General features: G+C 40.3%; 1 protein-coding gene across 4 annotated transcripts in view; it reads left to right on the top strand.

Annotated features, from left to right (window-relative positions):
* TLE4 (TLE family member 4, transcriptional corepressor) overlaps positions 1-1,764 on the top strand; it is a 138,396-nt gene extending 136,632 nt beyond the window's left edge. For all 4 annotated transcript variants that reach the window (XM_037798699.1, XM_037798702.1, XM_037798701.1 and 1 more), the window contains one exon: positions 67-1,764. In XM_037798699.1, the coding sequence (XP_037654627.1) occupies positions 67-174 (108 nt within the window). In that variant the 3' untranslated portion in view covers positions 175-1,764. The remainder of the gene's footprint in view (positions 1-66) is intronic.
* Positions 1,765-19,283: the final 17,519 nt, after the last annotated feature.

Genomic DNA, 19,283 nt, shown 5'->3' with positions numbered 1-19,283 from the left:
GTCCTGCCTCTTGGTATTCAGGTTTTCTTTCCATATTTAACAGTTTTGTTTGTGTTTTTTTCCTAGTCCAAAGAATCCTCATCGGTGCTTAGCTGTGACATTTCTGTGGATGACAAGTATATTGTTACCGGCTCTGGGGATAAGAAGGCCACGGTTTATGAAGTTATTTATTAAGGACAAATCTTCATGTGAACTGAACTCCTTCTTGTAGCACTTTGCTCTATCATCCTTTTATTCCCCCTCATCTAAAACCAAGGATTTCAAATACTCGTTGCAGTTGTGGAGTTTAATCCCCTTCCTTAATCCCACTTCCTACTTGCTGTTTAATTGTGAATACTTATTAAGAACCTGTGATACCAAATCTTCAGATATCTACTTGGAAGAACATGGAATAAGCATACTTAACAGTGAAAGGAATCTTTAATTATGTATTATAGCTGTAATATATTTATTTTGTTTAAAGAAGGCTTTCTAACAAGGACTGACTAATAAAGCTGTCTGCTCCTGCACTGATAATGAAGGTGCATTGTATTTGATATCCTGCCCCCCCTTTTTTTGGCAAAGGAGGGGAAAAGGTTTAAAATAATTGATTAAAAATGTCACTAAAATGTGGACTAATGACTGTATAGAGATGTGAAATGTGTAATTACATATGGAAGCAATATGTTGCTGTGTTTTTGGGTTTTCATCTTTTGTTTTTGTTTTGTTTTTTACTTATTTTGAAGAAGTTTGGAAATTTGGCTGAACAATTAGAACGTGACAGCCCAAGTCATATTCATTTAAGTCTATTTGGACACATTTAACCCATATGTCTATAGCTTTAGATTATAATCTATAAAAACAATTGAACATTTTCTTTTTCTTTTTTCCCCCTTGTTGACAGATGTCTTTGTATATATGTTTTTAATTCCTTTTTAAATTGTATTATAGACAGATGAACAAAATAATCGGCCTCAAAGAGACAACTTCTTAATAATCCCTTCTGGATATTTTTGCCACATTTCTTTGCAAAGGGCGATATGTATCTTTGGGCAGTTTTGTCGTTATAAGAAATTATGGGCTATTTTTTGGCATGTTCTTTAGGAATTGCACAGATATGGGGAAGGATTCCTACCACTGTGCAAGCCAAGTCTTTCACAAAATGAGGACAGTAGAGGAGGATTTGCAAGGACCTCCCTCTGAAAATATAAAGAATGGACTCTCACCTGGAATGAGGACTTGCTTTCTTTACCTCCGGTTCTTTCCATGTCTTAGTTGGATGTCCCTGAAATGGACACAGGCTGTGCCATTGTGCCAGAAACATTGTGTTATCTTTTATGTTGTTGTTGCTGTTAAACTATGATATGTGACTCCTTTTTTTATTATTATTTTTGTTTGAATGCTTTAAAAATTTTTAAGTCTGTGGATCTGCTGATGTACAGTGCCTTTGCTGCTATGGATCAAAATCAAAAGAACCGTGTAGATAAACTTTATTGTATAAGTAGAAAATTACTTCATTTCATACTAGAAATGGATGGATGCTGCAAGTTGAAATGGACTGTCCATTGACGTTCCTAATGTGGTAGCAGAAAAAAAAAGGTGTCTTAAGTGCTTAGTGTTTGATGTCATTAACAGTTTCGTAAAACTCTACAGTGTAGAAAGATTTTGATACTAAACTGTGCATTGTACATAGTTCTAATGCATTGTATTGAACACCAGTACTTCTATAACAGTAGATTGTTTGTGCGTTCAGACTTTTAAGCATTAAACATAAATAACTTCTAATATGCTTATTTTTCCAATTCTTTGTTTTTGTGGCTTTAGTTTGTTTTTTATATTTGCCTATGCAACTGCTGGATATTAAAAATTACTAGATTTATTGAAGGGAGATTGGTGTTAAAGTAGAGTGGGTTTTATTGCTATTTTTTTGTTTTGCTTTTGTTTTCACTTGAGAATATATAAAGAGATAGGGGGTAGAAGTTATCAATGACAAAGGTTGCTACTAGATATTTATTGAGCACCTCATTGTTTTGTAAAAAAAGACTGTCCTCCAAAGTTGTCACATAACACTCAAAACCTTGATACTTTAGCGCTGCACTATCCAAATTGGATACCACTAGCCAGGTGTGGCTATTTAAATGTAACTTTATTAAAATTAAATAAAATTTAAATTTTAGTTCATGAGTCACACGAACTACCTTTCAAGTGTTCAGTAGCCCCGTATGTCTAAAAGGCTACTATTCTGGAGCACACACATTTATAGAATGTTTCAGTCCATCCTAGAAAGGTCTGTTGGCCCAGTGCTGCATTAGAGTTAGCCTGTAAGTACCATTTCCAGTCTTTTGGCTTTGGAAAACCCTTACAGTGTAACACACTGAAGTCTTTGAAAGCACCAGGCTCCTTTGGCTATTGGGTGTGTGAAGATTCAGCAAAAGGAGCAGCTTAAATTATTTAAATTGCTGGTACTCAAAAACTTGACATTTTAAGGACCTGCTGGAAGGAGATTGGGGTTGGGATCCCATCTAGAGTGTGCTCAGTGATGGTTTGTAAGAGGTTATTGACTCTTTGGTTCAGAATAAGTTAAGAGTTCAGCAGTGTTCATCAGTGGATTTGGAAATATGACCTCAAAAAGTGGGTCATACAAACATTGCTCCATCAGATGATGACATGTAAGTCAGTTAAGGCCAGCTGAAAAATTAAAATTCACAGTTAATGCCGGTTAAGTGATCATTGTTGAAGGTGCATCTCAGGGCAGGATTACAGTGTTTTTGTTGGACCAGGGGAGAAGGTAGGGTTGAGTATCTGCCATGTGCAGAGAGCACTTTGCTGTCTTCTGTATGGTCACCTATCCACGATAGTCTTAAGTTTTGCACAACCTGAGTTCCTGTGCTGTTCCAAAGATTTAGAAAGCCAAGGGGAAAAGGTGGTCTGAGGAAGGTTCTAATGCATTGAGTGTATCAGGAAAACTTACAGCATCCAGGTAGTGAAGGGGCGTTGGTGAGCCAGCGAAGCACAGAGCAGAGCTGGACTTAGGGGCCGACACAGTGGACCAGACTTTGTCTTAAATGGTGCTTCTGCTTTGGGTGACTTCAAAGAGGAGAAGGTAGTGATCATCCCAGAGCCGCATTCCTAGGGATTGGACAGCAGAGTCACTGAGAGTTTAAGTGTCTGCTCTTCACAGGCTGCACCCCAGAGTCTGCCTTTGCTAATGTACTCTCTAGTCCCCTTTCCCCAGGACAAGGATTGTGTTCAACTTTTTCCCCTCAGAAGCCCAGATTGTTACCTGGCTTATGGTAAATACTTAATGTTCGCTGAATCTGCATAGAAATGTAAGTTCTTTCAATTTCTAAAGTATTCCTATCCTGATTTCTATTGTTTAAAAGGTGATAGAGCTTTGGAGTAAAAGAAAAATCGCTTTGGCACAAAGGTATGACCCCTGCATACTCTTAATATCCATATCTAAAATGAGGAAGTACCCATCTCCAGGAGTTAAAATTCCTGTTTGGTGCTTGAAGGGAAAAGGCTGTGTTGCCCTTCAGTCTCTCTTTAGAGAAATCCAAAACATTGACTGTTGAACTAAGTAAAAAATTGAGATGCATGCATAAGTAGGCCTAATGCTAAGGAGTAATTGGGCATCTATTTCCTCTCATTGCCAAAAGGTTATCAGATGAGATTTTTGTATTCTTTGATATAAATCTGAGGCCTGGTCATTTGCACAGAAGTCTTGTAGTTGATGTTCTAACTGGAACTTTAAAAGTAATTATTAAACTTAGTTGTCAGTCTTACCGTAGTTCTTGTCCCAAGTGTGGTCTTGCAAAGTCTGAAAAACAACAAAGACAGGAATCACCCTGAATCGGAATACCTGGTTCCAGTGAGAGAATAGAGTGCGCAGAACTGCAAGATCGATTTAATTAGAATTATGAAGAGAGGAGAAAGAAACCCAGGCTGAGGCCTTGAGAGCCTGGTAGATCAAAAGGAGAATGACAAACTCCAAGATCTCCCAGTTTCATGGATACATGCCTCACTTTTGAGCCACTCTTTTGCAAGGTGGCTTCATGGACAATTGGGAAAGATGCAGCTTTGTCTTGGAAAGGTTTAACTTTAGCTGCCATTCTATAAACTTCTGAGACTGGTTGGAATCTTGCAGCCATGGGGCATCCAGAAACTATTTCAAACCACCTCACAGCTATGAAATTCTGTGACACTACAGCCAAGAGTAGGTGAAATTGAGTCCACGGGCCACCTTGTGAGCACCCATCAGACACCTTCAGGTGTCAACTCAGGCTACTTCTCACCTGCCTTCATCTGGCCTAACTTGCACTGGTTCTGTATGACATTGGGAAACAAAATGTCCACCTTATGCTATTTGTCAATTCATATTGTGGGTAGTTATAAGGAAATTTTTCTGCAATTCCTTGCCCAGCATTAAGTAAGCAATTACAAAAATACAAAGATGTTGGTACCAAAAATGTATTTTGTCGATGTTCTTGGAGGCTCTTACTTCTGTAGCTCTGCAGCCCTTGGGCACCCTGCAGAGTGGCTTTCACCAGTGAGCTTTGAGTCCTGCTGCTCTTAGTTTCTCATTGGGCCATCAGAAAGGAAGCAGTGACTTGAAACAATCCTTGTTCTTAGGTGGTGTTGCATTTATTTTGCCTTTTGATTCAAACTTCCATTCAGAACCAACAATAGAAATCCCTTGTTTTTGACCACCGTATGCCCATTAGAAAACCTCTCATATATTAGAACAGTTTAATAGCAATACTATATCAGTGGTAGGAAAAACTCTTCCATTATAAGCTGCTATTTTTATTGTTACAGTTTTCTTTGGGATTGTGGCAGCAGGTAACAATCTTGTGAGACCCAGATAGGAATTGCCTAGAGAACTGGACTCCAGAATGCCTAACTCCCCAGAGAAAGGAAATTCTCAGCTGGGACCTTAGGTATTTGGCCTGCCAAGAAGGAGAATTCCCACAGGGCTGCCTTTAGTCCAGAGGAAAACGATAACCACAAGTATTTTCACAGAAAATTTGATCTCACAGCAAGCCTGTGGATGGATGTTCCAATCATGAATTTACACAAGAGAACAAAGAATGAGATAAGATCAACCCAAACTATCTCCTGAGGGGCACAAGGAGCCCAAGGAGATGTCACACCCAGTGCTCCTGTCTTGTAGTTCAGCCAGAATTCTTTTGTCCAGTCTATACAGATTAGAACAAAATCAGAAATGGAGGATTGAGGAGATATGTCCCCCACATCACTTGGTCTCTCAAGTTTCACGTAGATTATTAACTGGTGAGGTTTCTGCATCACAGAACCTCTCAAAGACACAAATTGCCTCTATTTCCTGTGGTGTGTTTGCCGAGTGTGAACTAAAAGCTGTACATACACGCAATACCCTCTTGCAAGTGAACAGTTTGCCCTTCCACGTGACCCTCAGCATCTTCCTGCCTTCAGGCAGGGAGCCTAGGTTATTAACTTCAGATCAAGGGCGGAGGGGAACATTCCAAACCAATGGAAGTTTTATGTTATTAGACTTAAACTCATGTGAATGTTAACGCTTTACTTAAGTCCAGTAAGAAATAACACACATGTACTAGGACGTACTGTGAGACATTTGGGTTTTGGAAATTGAAGCAGTAAATTTTTTAACTGTTAAGATGGAGTCCAAACAAATGCCCAAATGGTTTTTAATGGCCCAGAATTTCTCCCTAGATTCAAATAGCAATTGATCATTTCCAAATCTTTACTAAGATGTTTCCACAGCCACTTCTAAAAGAAACTTCCATCCTTGGTACCCTGACCATATTTTGTGTCATGGGGCATGAAGTATGAGCTAGGCTGCAGAGATTTCTTTTTTTTCTCCCACAGGAAGCTGGGAAATAGCAGGAGAATGAGTGAACGGTGGACACTTGGAGTCAAAGGTAGAAAGCTGTAGGCTTTGTGATCCTACAGGCTCTAGGAAAGAACATTCAGGTGAGCCTGTGCCCTCTTCATCGCAGTGGCTGCAGTGGTCCAGCAGCCACGGGACAGGGACTGACAGCAGGAAACACCACAGGGGCGTGCTGAGACCCCGGGACCACTATCCGTCACCCAGAGCTGTCAATTTCCTTAGCACAGCTTTCTGTTGTTTGAAGAACTTCAGGCAGATGCCTCTTTGCCCCAGAAGAGTTTAGCTTAAACAAATATCTATTAACTTAAACACCTGTTAGGTCAAACTTTGCTAGCATCCTGCACCAAATGCTGAGAAGTGGTAGTGCTGAGAATAAAGCACCACCCCCAGAAATCTGTCAAGTCTTCCCCAGATAAATGAAAGCAAATCTTTGTTCCTGGCTAAATTGGAGAAATCCGCTGTTAAACCTTGTTCTTATATCCATAGCCCCCTTCACTTTTTTCCAATTAGACAGTCACGATCAGCATTGATGAAATATGATTTCAGGTTTTACAGCCGAGTCAGGAAACAAAGTCATGGTTTTCACACTGATGGTCACTCAATTCACCTGCGTGTGCATCTTTAGGCATCCAGGTTTCAGTGTGAAAAAAGCAGCGCCGGCTCCTAACAGCACGAAACGGTAGTTAAGATTACTCTGAGAACAAAGGCCTGAGAGAAGATCTCCAAAACAAAGCATGATGTGCCCCTAATGAGAATTTAAAGCGAAAGGACTTCGCTCTAGTTCCTAAGGGGCAGGCTTCCGTATTTTTAGGATCGTCCCCTTGCTTCTTGTACCCAAAGTGGTCGGCAGTCGGCTGTTTTGGAGACATCCTCGTTTACTGACTTCAACTAGGAGCTACCGAACAGATTTCAAGTTCAACTTCAGACTTCCAGAGGACAGCATTCCCACCTCACGGCATTTTGGTTTTTGTCTGTTTTTTTTACTTTTAATCTTTTTTGGGGGGAGAAGGAAAGATTTGGTTTTGCATGAGTTAAGAGAACGGCATTGCAGTGGCTTATTCATAGTACATGCTACTAGGTTTTTAAAAGTCATGTAAACTTTCAACCAGACCACGGACCTGTAGCAGGGAATAAGATAAAGCAAGTGTGTGTCACTGAAGCTTATAAAAATTTATGTTTTTAAAAATGAAATTTTCCCATATGTGGATGATTTTGTTGCATCCTAATTACCTCAGTCATTGGGCATTTTCAGGAATAAAAAATTCAATGTTATTTAATTTTCCAGATAACTGAAATTTGCTCCTCTAAGAACCAAAACTTAAAAAAAAATTATGACAGAAAAATGTCCAAATATATTGTATTTTCCTCTATCTTAAATTCCTTTCAAGATACTATAAGTTTTCCTGATGGCAAAAAATGAAAATAACAATTACTTTGCCATGCTGTATGTATGTAACAGCTATGTGTTAATTATTTTCATTACTAATAACCAGAAGAAATGAAATAAATTAATCTTTTGCCACATGCCAACTGCAATGCTAAATGCTTTACTTACGTAATCCCATTTTTATCCTTACAGCAACCCTGTGAAGTGATGGTATGGGTCCTCAGAATTTATTTGAACTCCTTGGGCCCACATGTGAAAAGACGTTCAACATCATGTGTTATTAGAGAATTGCAAATTAAAACAATGAGATACCACCATATGCCAGTTGAATGGCTAACATCCAAAACACCGACACCAAATGCTGACAAAGATGTGGAGCAAGGGAAACTCATTCATTGCTGGTGGGAATGCAAAATGGTACATCCTTTGGAAGACAGTTTGGCACAACTGTCAAACTTAACATAGTCTTACATACAAACCAACAATCAGACTTCTTGGTATATATCTGAATGAGTTGAATGCACATGAATGGTTATAGCAGCTTCATTCACAATTGTCAAGAATTGGAAGCAACCAAGATGTCCTTCAGTAGGTGAATGGATGAACAAACTGTGACACATGCATACAATGGGCTATTACTCAACAGTAAAAATAAATGAGTTATTAAGCTACAAAAAGATGTGGAAGAACCTTAAATGCATATTGCTACGTGAAATAAGCCGGTCTGAAAAGGCTACATACTGTATGATTCCAAGTATATGACATTCTGGGAAACACAAATCTATAGAGACAGTAAAAAGATCAGTAGTTAACAAGGGTTGAGGTGGAGGGGGAATGAAGAGGTAAAGCACAGGGCAGTGAAACTATTCTGTTTGATATTGTAACAGTGGATAAATGACAGCACGCATTTGTCAAAACCCATAGAACTTTACAATACAAAGAGTGAACTTTCAACTATGGACTTTAGTTAACAATGTATCGATATTGGTTCTTCAGTTGTAACAAACATACCACACTAATACAAGATGTTAATAATAGGGGAAACGGGAGCAGGTCCTGGGTGGGGGGTGGGGGGTTGAGGGGGTGGGAAGTGAAGAAGGGAGGAGAGTATATAGAACTCTTTGTACTTTCTGATGGGTTTTTCTGTAAATCCAAAACTTCTCTAAAAACTGAAGTCTGTTAATTAAAAAAAAATGATAATGTGTATGCATTACCTGTGACATCCCACTCTAGCAGCACTCCATAATAAAATACCTTAATATTTTCTGTCAATGTGAATGTGCATATTAAGCAGGGTACATAACAATAAACATCTACATCTCACTTGGGGTCAGTTTTGCCCCCAAATGGGTCACGAATCAATTTTTTGGCTTTCCGAGCATCTGGGATTTGGGAATTGAGGATAAGGGATTTGTGGACCTGTACTCTTGTGATCCCCATTTCACACATGAGGAACCAGATCCAAAGAGATTAAGTAACTTGAAGAAGGGTAGAGGCCAGAAGCTTGCTGTGACACCAGAGCCCCTGTCCTTACCTCTCCCCTCCATCAACGTGGTTCTGAGGCTGGAATCAGGCTGCCGTGACTGTTCCTTTGGTTCCCTCTGTGTTCTATTGCTTCTGTCTGCCTCCCATCTACTACTTCTTAGCACAATCTGGGTACATCTTCTAATCAGCTATGGTAAAGGTTTTCACTATACCCAAGCAAAATTCCATACTTAGCCTTAAAAAAAAAAAAAGTGGGGAATGGACTTTGCTATAGACAGTATCCTCAGCTTGCTTCATGGTTTGATGCTATTTTCTAAATGATGTTAAATCTGATCTTCAGACAGGATGCACTGTCAAAAGTCTCATCCTTACCTACTCTCATGGCGACAGAGTATCAGCCAAAAACATGTGGCATCAAGAATATCTTTGAAATTCTCTGACTGGAAATGTCCTAATCCATGTTGTTTTTGTTTGTTTGTTTCCTCTTCTAGAATTCAACATGTAATTAGCTTTATTTTTTACTTCATATTAATCTTTTGATGAAACGGTGTGTTTTGTACTGGTCTTGTTTCTTTTTCTTTTGTGAAGCACTTTGTAACATGTACAATAGTCTTGTTTGAAAGATGGGCCACTCGGGAAGATTTTCTTTGATTACTAGTGTGTGTTTTGATTCATGAGCTCATAAAGGCCCATCCATGGTGGTTAAAACAATTGTTTACAGTCATGTTAAAATTGCACTGAGATAAACGGAGACCCTGCTCATTGGATAGATTGATGGGCTGTGAGGAGCCTGCATTCTGGGTACATACAGGCATTTTGATCTATTGCTCAAGTTTGGGGACAGTTTGATTACACACTCTGAGTGCTTAATATTGCACACCTGTATTAAAGAAGCCGAATTGTCTCCTACTGCCAAGAAAGGAACTCTTAGGGAATTCAGAAAGATTGCTTTGTAGAGTTTTAATTAAGATCTCATCACAGAACCTGGACCAGTTAAGTTACTATCTGAATTGCTTTCCTGTGAAAAACAAGGGCTGCCAGAACCGGTGTAGGGATGCATAGCTAGTTAGATGGGTGCTTAATTTGTTCCCTAGAGGAGAAGTGGTAGCTATGAGTGTTTAAAGTGAGATCATCTTTTAGGGATGTTGCAAAACTGTGATCTGGTCCATCTGTGGTCACTGAAAAATTATTTCTGAAATTTTCAAGATTCCAGAGAGCTATCACTTAGGTCCAGAATTGAGTGCTGATGCCTTGTTCAAGTCTTACTCTTTTTGGACTTAACGATTGAGTATGATGCCAGCAGCTGGCGTGACAAGCAGGTAACAAACGTTAACTCTTCTCTGGTCCATCCCATTCCCCTCAGACTTTTCAATGTGGTAGCATTTTCCATGGATATTTGCTTGTCCTTTGTACTATTACTTTACTTATATATGTATGTAAAATATATCTATAATCAAGCAGATTATAAATATGTAAAATATGCCAACTATGTTAAAAAAGAAAATGTTGCACAACTTTTTACAATACGGATGGGGAGTAATCTTCTGGAAAAAAAGATAAACTGAGATTTTATTCAAATATTTAATAACAACACCCATATCTTACTGTCCGAGCATATATACAATCCATCAGATGTGTGTGGCTACCAATCCCAAAGGGAGATTGGTGGGAAAGTTGCCCTCTTCCACTCAGAGGCCACCCACTTTCCTACATCCTGTGACAAAATATTTCAGCTTCTTAGAATTATAAATGGGTCTCCTCAAGTTCTAGCATTGAAACATAGAATTTGCTAATGCTGAGTTGTAGAAAACCTATTGCACATGTATTTGCCATTATGGGGACTTGGGAAGATGCTTAGATATCACAGTTCCTTAGATGATGGAGAACAAATCCAAGAAGAATAAAATATCTACTCATTCATTCATGCATTTAGCAATGTTTATTATGTACCCTCTATGTTTCAAGGAGCTGAGTCAAACACTGGGGATCCAGAACAGAGATGATGCCCAACCTCACAGAGTTCAGAATCAAAACAGGGCTTCATATAAGCAATTAAGTGATTACAACATAGTTTGAGAAATACCATGACGTGCAGAACATCATGGAACCACACAGAAGGGACAAAGCCCAGACTTGTAGGGTCAGGGTAGGCTCCTGGAATAAGTGACATCTAAGATAAAACTTGAAGAATCTATGGTGATTGATCAGATAGAGTTTGTGTAAATGGGAGAAAACCCCAAGCAGAGGAAGTAAGTGCAAATGCCCAGGGGTGGCAGAGGGAATGGAGACCACAATGAACTTGGAAATCCTTTGGGTGGCTGATAGCTGGTGTGCAATGGGGTGGAGCTTAGTAACCAAAGATAATTAGACCATGAAGACCATGTGAGCCATGTGAGGTTTTGGGACTTTACATCAAGTGACATGAGGAACTACTGAAGGATTTTAAGCAGAGGAGTAGCCTTATTATGTATTAGTTTTAGGAGGATCGCTTGAGCTGCGTGTAGAGTAGAAGAGGAAACCACAGACTGAACCTATTATGGAGCTATAATAGTGGCTCTGTGAGAGATGATGGTGGCCTGAACAAAGATAGTGACAATGAGGATGTGAATGAACCCTAGAGATATTGGAGGGAGAACTGACAGGACTTGGGGATTCATTGAGTGTTGAGTTAATTAAGTTGGTGTTTCTTTCTCTGTTCTGTTAGAGAGCAGTAGAAAGTGTCTCTAGCCAACTTAAGCAAAAAGGGATTTCTTGGAAGGCTATCGGGACAGTCACAGAAGCAAAGAGCAAGCTGAACAACCAGCCCCAGGATTCAGGAATCAGAGAGCTGCCTGTCTTCAGAGACTTCAAGAGCCCAAGGGGCCGTTTTATCTAGAATGATGCCCCAAGTTAGTTGATTCGAATTATTTCAAATCTCTCAGATACATTCACCCAGGATTCAAAGTCTCAGGGCTGGGATGTTCTGCTGCCTGGTTTATGGAGGGAAGAGGAGCTGGGCCAACCAAATCAGTAGTCCTGACAGTGTGAAGGGAGAGAGATGGAGTCCAGGATTATGCCCAGGTGCGTCACTTCCTAGGTTATAAAAGACCTTGCAGCTTCCATTTTGTGTGTGTCTCACTCTCTTGGATCACTCACTCCAGGGCAGGCCGGCTGCCATGTTTTGAGTATGGTATGGAGTGGCAAGGATGTGGGAAAACGCCGTGGCTGCTGTCAGGGTCGTGTCGCCTTGGGGAGTGGGATGTTGGGCTGAGCAGGCAGCCACCCAGATATCCACACGGAGATTTTGTCTTTTCATGGGGTAAGCTAAACACTAGAGTATGGTGTCTACAATATGTAAACTGGGGCTGGGGAATGAGAAACAGGTGAGAATCAGGCAGCCACTGCAGCTGAAATCGGAAGAGAGTGGCTTCCAGTAGCTAGCAGAAGACAGGAACTTGGGAGATGGGTCACTGCGACTCCTGAGTTACTTCCTTAAGGTGAATTTACCTACATGTATGGAAGTAAGGAACTAATATTTAGTTATGACTACTAATATGCTAGACTCTTGGGGAGGTGCCTGGATACAGCCTATAAATAGGCATGTATTTATATACAAGGACAAAGAAGTCTGAGAAAAGTTAAATAACGTACCCAGAGGCATCCAACTAGGAAGTTGCCAAGCCAGTTTTCAAACCTTGTCTCCAATGGCTGGCTCCTTACAGCACCCTACCTCTCTCAAAATTTTTATCCCAAGATATGTTGAGGATATGGCATGTTTTTCACTCACCCAGCGTCTCCTATCCTTTTTATTTTTGCATTATATAAAGGTTGAGTTTATGTAGTTTGATTTTCTCCAAAATACATTTTTTTCCTATTATTTCTGCATGCATATATGACCTGTCAGAGTAATTTGTCACTAAATCTATCTCAAACTCCTTGTAAAATGCCCCTGGGGAGTCCAGCTCTCCATAGAAAAGGAACAGATATTCTTTTCCAATAAGCTGGTTTCTGCCCACCCATTCGTTTCAGAGTCATGATAATTCACCAATAAAACCGCTATCCTACCCATCATTCTTTCATTGAACAAGTGTTGATGGAACAAGTTCCATGAGCTTGGACTGTGTGACGAGCATATTAAGAGGAATGGGAGCTTGTTCCTGTGCCAAGTATCACCCCAAATATCCTCCTACCCACCCCGCCCTCCCCTCCCCAATTTAATGCTGAAACACTGAACGCTGTGCTTCTTAGCAAACCTTTACAGCAAATTCCTTCTGGTCTGAAGTCATCTGTTGATGAGCATAGGATAGAAGACAGAATCAAAAGCTTGGTAAAATTCCAGCTCTATTACATCTATTTCATCCCTCTGATCTACCAGGCCTGTCACTCTGTTTTAGAAGGAAATTAGATGGTTCTGACAAGGCTGTTCTTCACAAGGCAATGTTGATTATTACCTAGTATTCTGTGATCATATGAGTGTTTGCAAATTGATTTTTTGATGATTTGTTCTAGTATTTTCCAGGTATGAAAACTTAATTGACTGATCGATGATTTTCAGGGCTGTCCCTTTCTCAGTTTCAAATTTAGATCTTACCTCTACTTCTTACTGGTTATTAGTGGCCTCCCTGATCCCTGTCGAATTTTAAAAATTGTTTGGGAAACATCGTTAGCCTTGCTTGGAAATTGTATAAGGGTGAAACACCTAAAGTAAATGATGACTTGAAGGTTCACAGTTAATTTTAAAAAAGAAATCACAATAATAAAAACCTGTAACCTGGAGTTTCTTATAAATCGGCTAACTTGTAAAAGATTTGCTAGGCCATGACCCATAGCTGTAGGGGCAGCTTTAAACAATACCTAGAATTTATGATATTTGTGTTCTATATAGAGGCATAACAATAAGTAAATATTAAGTCTGAAATCCATAGAAACGGTTAAGGCAAATTGCTTTGAGTATTTCTTGCCTTTGGCAAGCCTGTCTTGTGAAAGACATACACAGATTACAGGATAATATTCACCTTTGAGACGTAAAGAGGTTTGTTTATCCCTCCAAAGACAATATCCTTGATGGAAATAAAATCTTTTTCTCCAGCTGTTAAAATGTTAAGTTCAATATTGAGGTTCCTGGTTGTCTTCATTTGCTAGGGCTGCTGTAACAAAGGACCCCAAACTGGGTGGCTTAAAACTACACAAGTTGTCTCCCAGTTCTGGAGGTTAGAATCAGGCATCAACAGGGAGGGAGTTTCTCTGAAGTCTGTAGAGTTCTGGCAGTGGTTGTCTGTCAATCCATGGCTTACCGCAAGCTCTGCCTTCGTCACATGGCTGTCTTCTCTCCCTGTCCACCTGTGTCCAAATTTCCTCTCCTTAAAAGGACCCCAGTCATATTGGATCAGTGCCCATCATAACCCAGTTTGGCCTCATCTTAATTAATCACATCTTCTTAGATCCTACTTCCATATGGGATCACATTCTTGAGACTAGGGGTTAGATCTGAACAAATCTTCTGGGGGAACACAACTCAATCCACGGCTATTAGAAGTACAGGTGAAATATTCTGATCAATTTATTATGAAAATCTAGTCAGCAGCCAGCTTAGACTTGTTTTTATGTGGAAATGAAATAGAGGTGACAACCTTTAAAGTTATATTAGACTTGTACAAAAACCAGAGAACAACTGCTAAAATTCTCTTCCTCAAAGTATCTGGAGGTAAAAATTAGGTGAATACACCTGGATTTACTCCAGATAAACAATGAGATTTTCTTCATTCTCTAGTTTCTTTCTTGGCACCGTGGTAGGCTCATTGGAACACTTAGCTTTGAAATCTAAAAGCAATAGTTCGGGAGGAGAGTTTTGTGGCTCCGAGGCAGACAAAATCATTTTTCAATTGCAGCAGCACTTAATTTCTTCTCACTTTAAGTGTGAAAGCCATTTGGGCGATAGCCCAGGCAGGGTATTGCAGACCAGGAGTGAAAAACTCTTGGCCTCTGAAAAGAAACAGTAGGGTGGAAAAAAAAAATCAGTTACCAATTACTAAGAGAGAGACCAAGAAAAAAAAAATCTGCATGTAGAAAGAAAAAAAAACTGCTTTTGGCAACTGTGCTGAAGACTCTCAAATTTGGAGATTAAACATGGGAAAATGTTATAAACGGGTTATACTGCATTTGTCTATCACTCTTTCTTTGAAGTGGCAATCTGGGTGACTGGAAAGTATGAACACATCTCTATTCTGGTTCGGCTTGTGGAGAACGAAGCCTGCCTGTTGGGCTGCTGCTTATAAATAGAAGGAATCTGGTTCATGCCACAGAAGGGGCTTCCATTAGATTCTTTTGCGTCTGTGCAAAAACAGCAAGTGTATATTCGATAGGCCAGCTCGGCTGTCATGAGCCAGTGTGTGGTGATGGAGGAAAGAAAAAGGCCCAGCAAACATCTGTTCCCTGAGTGAGCTCTTCAAGGTTTGGGAGGTTTCCTGTGGCAGTAACCCTTATGTTTGGGCCAGCTCTTGGGGACCGGTGGGGATTTTGCAAAGGAATTCTGCTAGGGAGGCCAAGGAAGTTTTGGAGGGCCCCAGAGTGTCAGAGCTGTGCATAGCTCTTTGGCGGTGACTCGTTCTCCAAGATGGCAGGTGATCTCTTCCTCCTCCTCCTTTTTTGATGGTGGTGGTAGTTTTATGAGGCGATGGCCTCAGGGGGGATATTATAGATGCTCATATTCAGGTAGGAAAATGATATCATTTGAAAAGGGGTAAAAGTATCATATTCAGGTAGGAAAATAATATCATTTGAAAAGGAGTAAAAGTATCTAATATACCTACTAAGAGTAGGTGTGTTAGTTAGGATTCTCTAGGGAAACAGAATCAACAAGAGAAATCTAAAAGATTTTATAAAAGTGTCTCATGCAACTGTGGGGATGCACAAGTCCAACTTCCATAGGACAGGCAGCAAACTGGCAACTCCAATGAAGACGTTCAATAAACTCTTCAGGCAGCAAACTGGCAACTCCAATGAAAACGTTCAATAAACTCCTCAGGCAGCAAACTGGCAACTTCGATGAATGTGTTCGATGAACTCCTCAGGCAACGAACTGGCAACTTTGACGAACTCCTCAGGAAACGCTTCGCTGGCTAGCCGAAGAATTGAAGGTCCTCTCTCTGTCTCACTTAAAAGTCTTCAACTGATTGGATTAAATCCAGCTGATTGCATTCTCTCATTGTGGAAGACATGCCCTTCGTTGATGTCATCAGTCACAGCTGCAGCCAATTGACTGAAGATTTAATAAACCAGCCTTCTGGTTTATTAACCAGCCACAAATTTCTTGCAGTAATGGTTAGGCCAGTGCTTGCTTGACCAGACACCTGGGTACCATCGCCTGGCCAAGTTGACACATGAACCTCACCATCACAGTAGGTTACTGCATTTACAGTATTTTAGTTGATTTCCACAGTAATGCAATTATGTGGTAGCATTAGCTCTACTTACATGGGTAGAAATGGAGGTTTGGGGCATGAAGTGAGTGGCCTGAAATCTATAACTAGTAAGGGGTGTGACCATGCCAGTCTACCCAACTTGAGACCAAATGCCCATCTCTGCTCTACCTCTTCTTCCTATGGGGAAAGGCACACCTCGTTGTTTGCAAGTGAACCCTCTTTTCTGTGGCCTGGGGTGTCACCCACGTCTTTGCATTTCTAGGGTGAAACTGTGGGAGCAGCACAGCCAGTCACCCACTGGTAATTCTGCTGAGAGGCCACGCATTGTAATGGGCACCAAATCTGCTTTGCGGAGGGGATCATAAGCCATTTGTCAACTTTCTGCAAGGCCTTCCATTTTCAGGGTGAGCAGAAGTCCTCATTCACTCCTCTCGAGACTGTTGTCATCTGACTGTCATTTGGGTCCTTAGAATGCAAGAGTTTGTGCCGTTCATCTGGCCATATTTCGCACATTGACATCTGTGTTTCTCTCTCTCTCTCTCTCCTTCCCTTATCCATGATTCAATTTAGACAGACATTCTGTTTTTGTTGTTGTTATTGTTTGTTTGTTTGTCTGGGTTTTTTAAAAAAAGTGCTTAATGTCTCAATAAAACAAAAACATCTTGATGGCCCAATGTTTTGGAACCACCGTCATAGGCACGAGTAATATGAAGTGATTTGCAGACTCCTATCGATTTTGGTGACAACTTCCTCACCAACCAGCTCACACACACAACCATGGGTTCTATAGGATCACAGTTCTTTCAGGGTGTTTTAGACAAGAGCTAGTAAGCATGTCCTTGGCTCGGCTTGGTTGGACACATCTAAGCACTGGATCCCAAAAGGCGTTCCAAGGACAAGACCGTGTTGCTGATGAAGCTTTCACCAGTCCTTGGCAACAAGCTAACAGGCGAGCAAGAAAGCAAGCAAATACGTATATAAAGGCAATAAAGTCCACTAAAAAAAATCAATTTAAAGAAATAGTTTTTAGTCTAAGTTTATGTTCCTCCTGATTATGTGTGTGTATATTAGAAATGTCTTTTTCGCTAAGTGATGGAAATTGCAGATGGTAGATATTTGTTTTTAATGCCCTATTTTGCCCTCTCCCTCAGCAAATGGTCAATTCCATATCAGTTTCCAAAATTACCAAATAATTTTTTACTGTTCCCTGAAATCCTAAATCTGGGAATCAGTAATGCCAAGTATGATGTTTGCTGGCTCCACCATCTATCGGGGAGAGATTCTAGGTAGGGTGAGGCAGAAGGTACTGGGAAGATACAAAAACAATCCCATTTGTGTTAGAAAAACCAGAAGAGTATACACACACACACACACACACACACACGCACACACACAGATACATATATATTTATTCGTATCTGTATTTATATTTATATTTATATTTGTAGAGGCTTTTTGAATGCAGGTGAGCTTGAGACTTTTCTCCGGGCTCTTTTCTCTAGAGCTTAGGGTATTTCCAACCTTTAAGATCAAAGGCTTTAATTTCCTTGGCATGTGGGAGGCAGCTTTCGGTGCTTTCCCATCCATTTTCTTTTACTTTCTCTTGTACTTTTCCCTCTTTCCATCCACTCTGCTCCTTCACAGTACTGAGTTTGGACTAGACAAAAAGGGCCCCTGCCCTGGGTCTCAGACTTTAGAGATCCCCACATATCACAAAGAGAGGCCAGTGAATCAATTAAGAACACATGAGCATGGCTTCTCCGCCTTTTGGCTAAGAGCAAATGAAGAACAAAAGGGCACCACTGTCAGCTGGGATCCAGGGTTCAGGCAGGTACCAGGTAACCCTGAACATCCACCCTTGTGACTTCACCCTCTCAGGCCCCAGGGAACTACTTGCCCACATCCTTGCCCTTTGTATTCAAGGAAAAGGCAACTCCATCCAAATGCCATGAAGGGTTATGACTTAGTGCTGCTTCTCACATCAGAAATGAACTCTGCTTTGACATGTGTGAAAGCTTTGAGCGACAGAAGTGCTTAAGTAAGAGAAAGACAAATTAATTAACTCATCAAATGATTTTTCTCCGATAGCATGAATGCAAGAGAGTTGCACGTGAGCAAGTGTCATTTCCCACTTTGTTATTTCTCTTTGCGGTGCCAGAGGTATTTGCAAATCAGCACAGTATTATTATAGCACATGGAGTCTGAGGAACGTTTTCTAAAATTAAATAATCCTAATGTTCCAGTTCGCTAAAGCTGCTGGAATGCAAAATACCCACAATAGATTGGCTTTTAAAATGGGTGTTTATTAGTTCACAAATGTACAGTTCTAAGGCCAGGAAAATGTCCCAATTAAGGCATCAAGAGGTAGATATCTTCTCTGAGGAAAAGCCGATGGCATTTGGGGTTCCTCTGTCATGTGGGAAGGTATGTGGCGATGTCTACTGTCCTTCTCTCCTGGCTTCTGGTTTCAAAATGGCTGTCTCCAAAATATCTCTCTTAGCTTTTCTCTCAGCTGCTCCTGGGAGCAAACTCTGGATTACATATCTTAGCTTCTCTCTTTAAGCGTCTGGGTCTGTGTTGGCTCTGAGCTCTGTCTCTCTCTCTGAGCTCTCTTAAGGACTCTAGTAAACTAATTAAGACCCACCTTCAATGGGTGGGGCCACATCATCTCCATGGAAGTCATTTAATCAAAAGTTCCCACCCACAGTTGGGTGGGTCACATCTCCATGGAAACTACCTAATCAAAAGATCCCACCTACAATAGTGGGTTAAAAGAACATAGTCTTATATGGGGTACATAACATTCAAACCAGCACAACAAATTACTCCTAAATTTGTAAATAGGTGCAACTAGACATAATGTGAGAAGTATTAGTTCTCTTTACATCATTACATGGCTCTAGCCATTGCTTTAAGAGATGGTAAAAATCTTGGGATGACAATGTAAATATTAAAATTAAAAAAATTTTAATATCATCTGTGGTAACAAATAATCTATTATAAGCAATCCAAATAAAACACTCAAATATTATATATAAAGGCATTTTATTGACAACTCCAGTTGCTACTTCTTCAGTAGAGTGAATGTTCTCAAAATTGAAATTAATAATTAAAAAACTATCTGCAGGATTATAATATTTCA

This window comes from Choloepus didactylus, chromosome 10 (genome assembly GCF_015220235.1).
Source record: "Choloepus didactylus isolate mChoDid1 chromosome 10, mChoDid1.pri, whole genome shotgun sequence".
Classification (NCBI taxonomy): Eukaryota; Metazoa; Chordata; class Mammalia; order Pilosa; family Megalonychidae; genus Choloepus; species Choloepus didactylus.
Note: the sequence above shows the minus strand (reverse complement) of the source record. Positions and strands in the feature narration are given on the sequence as shown.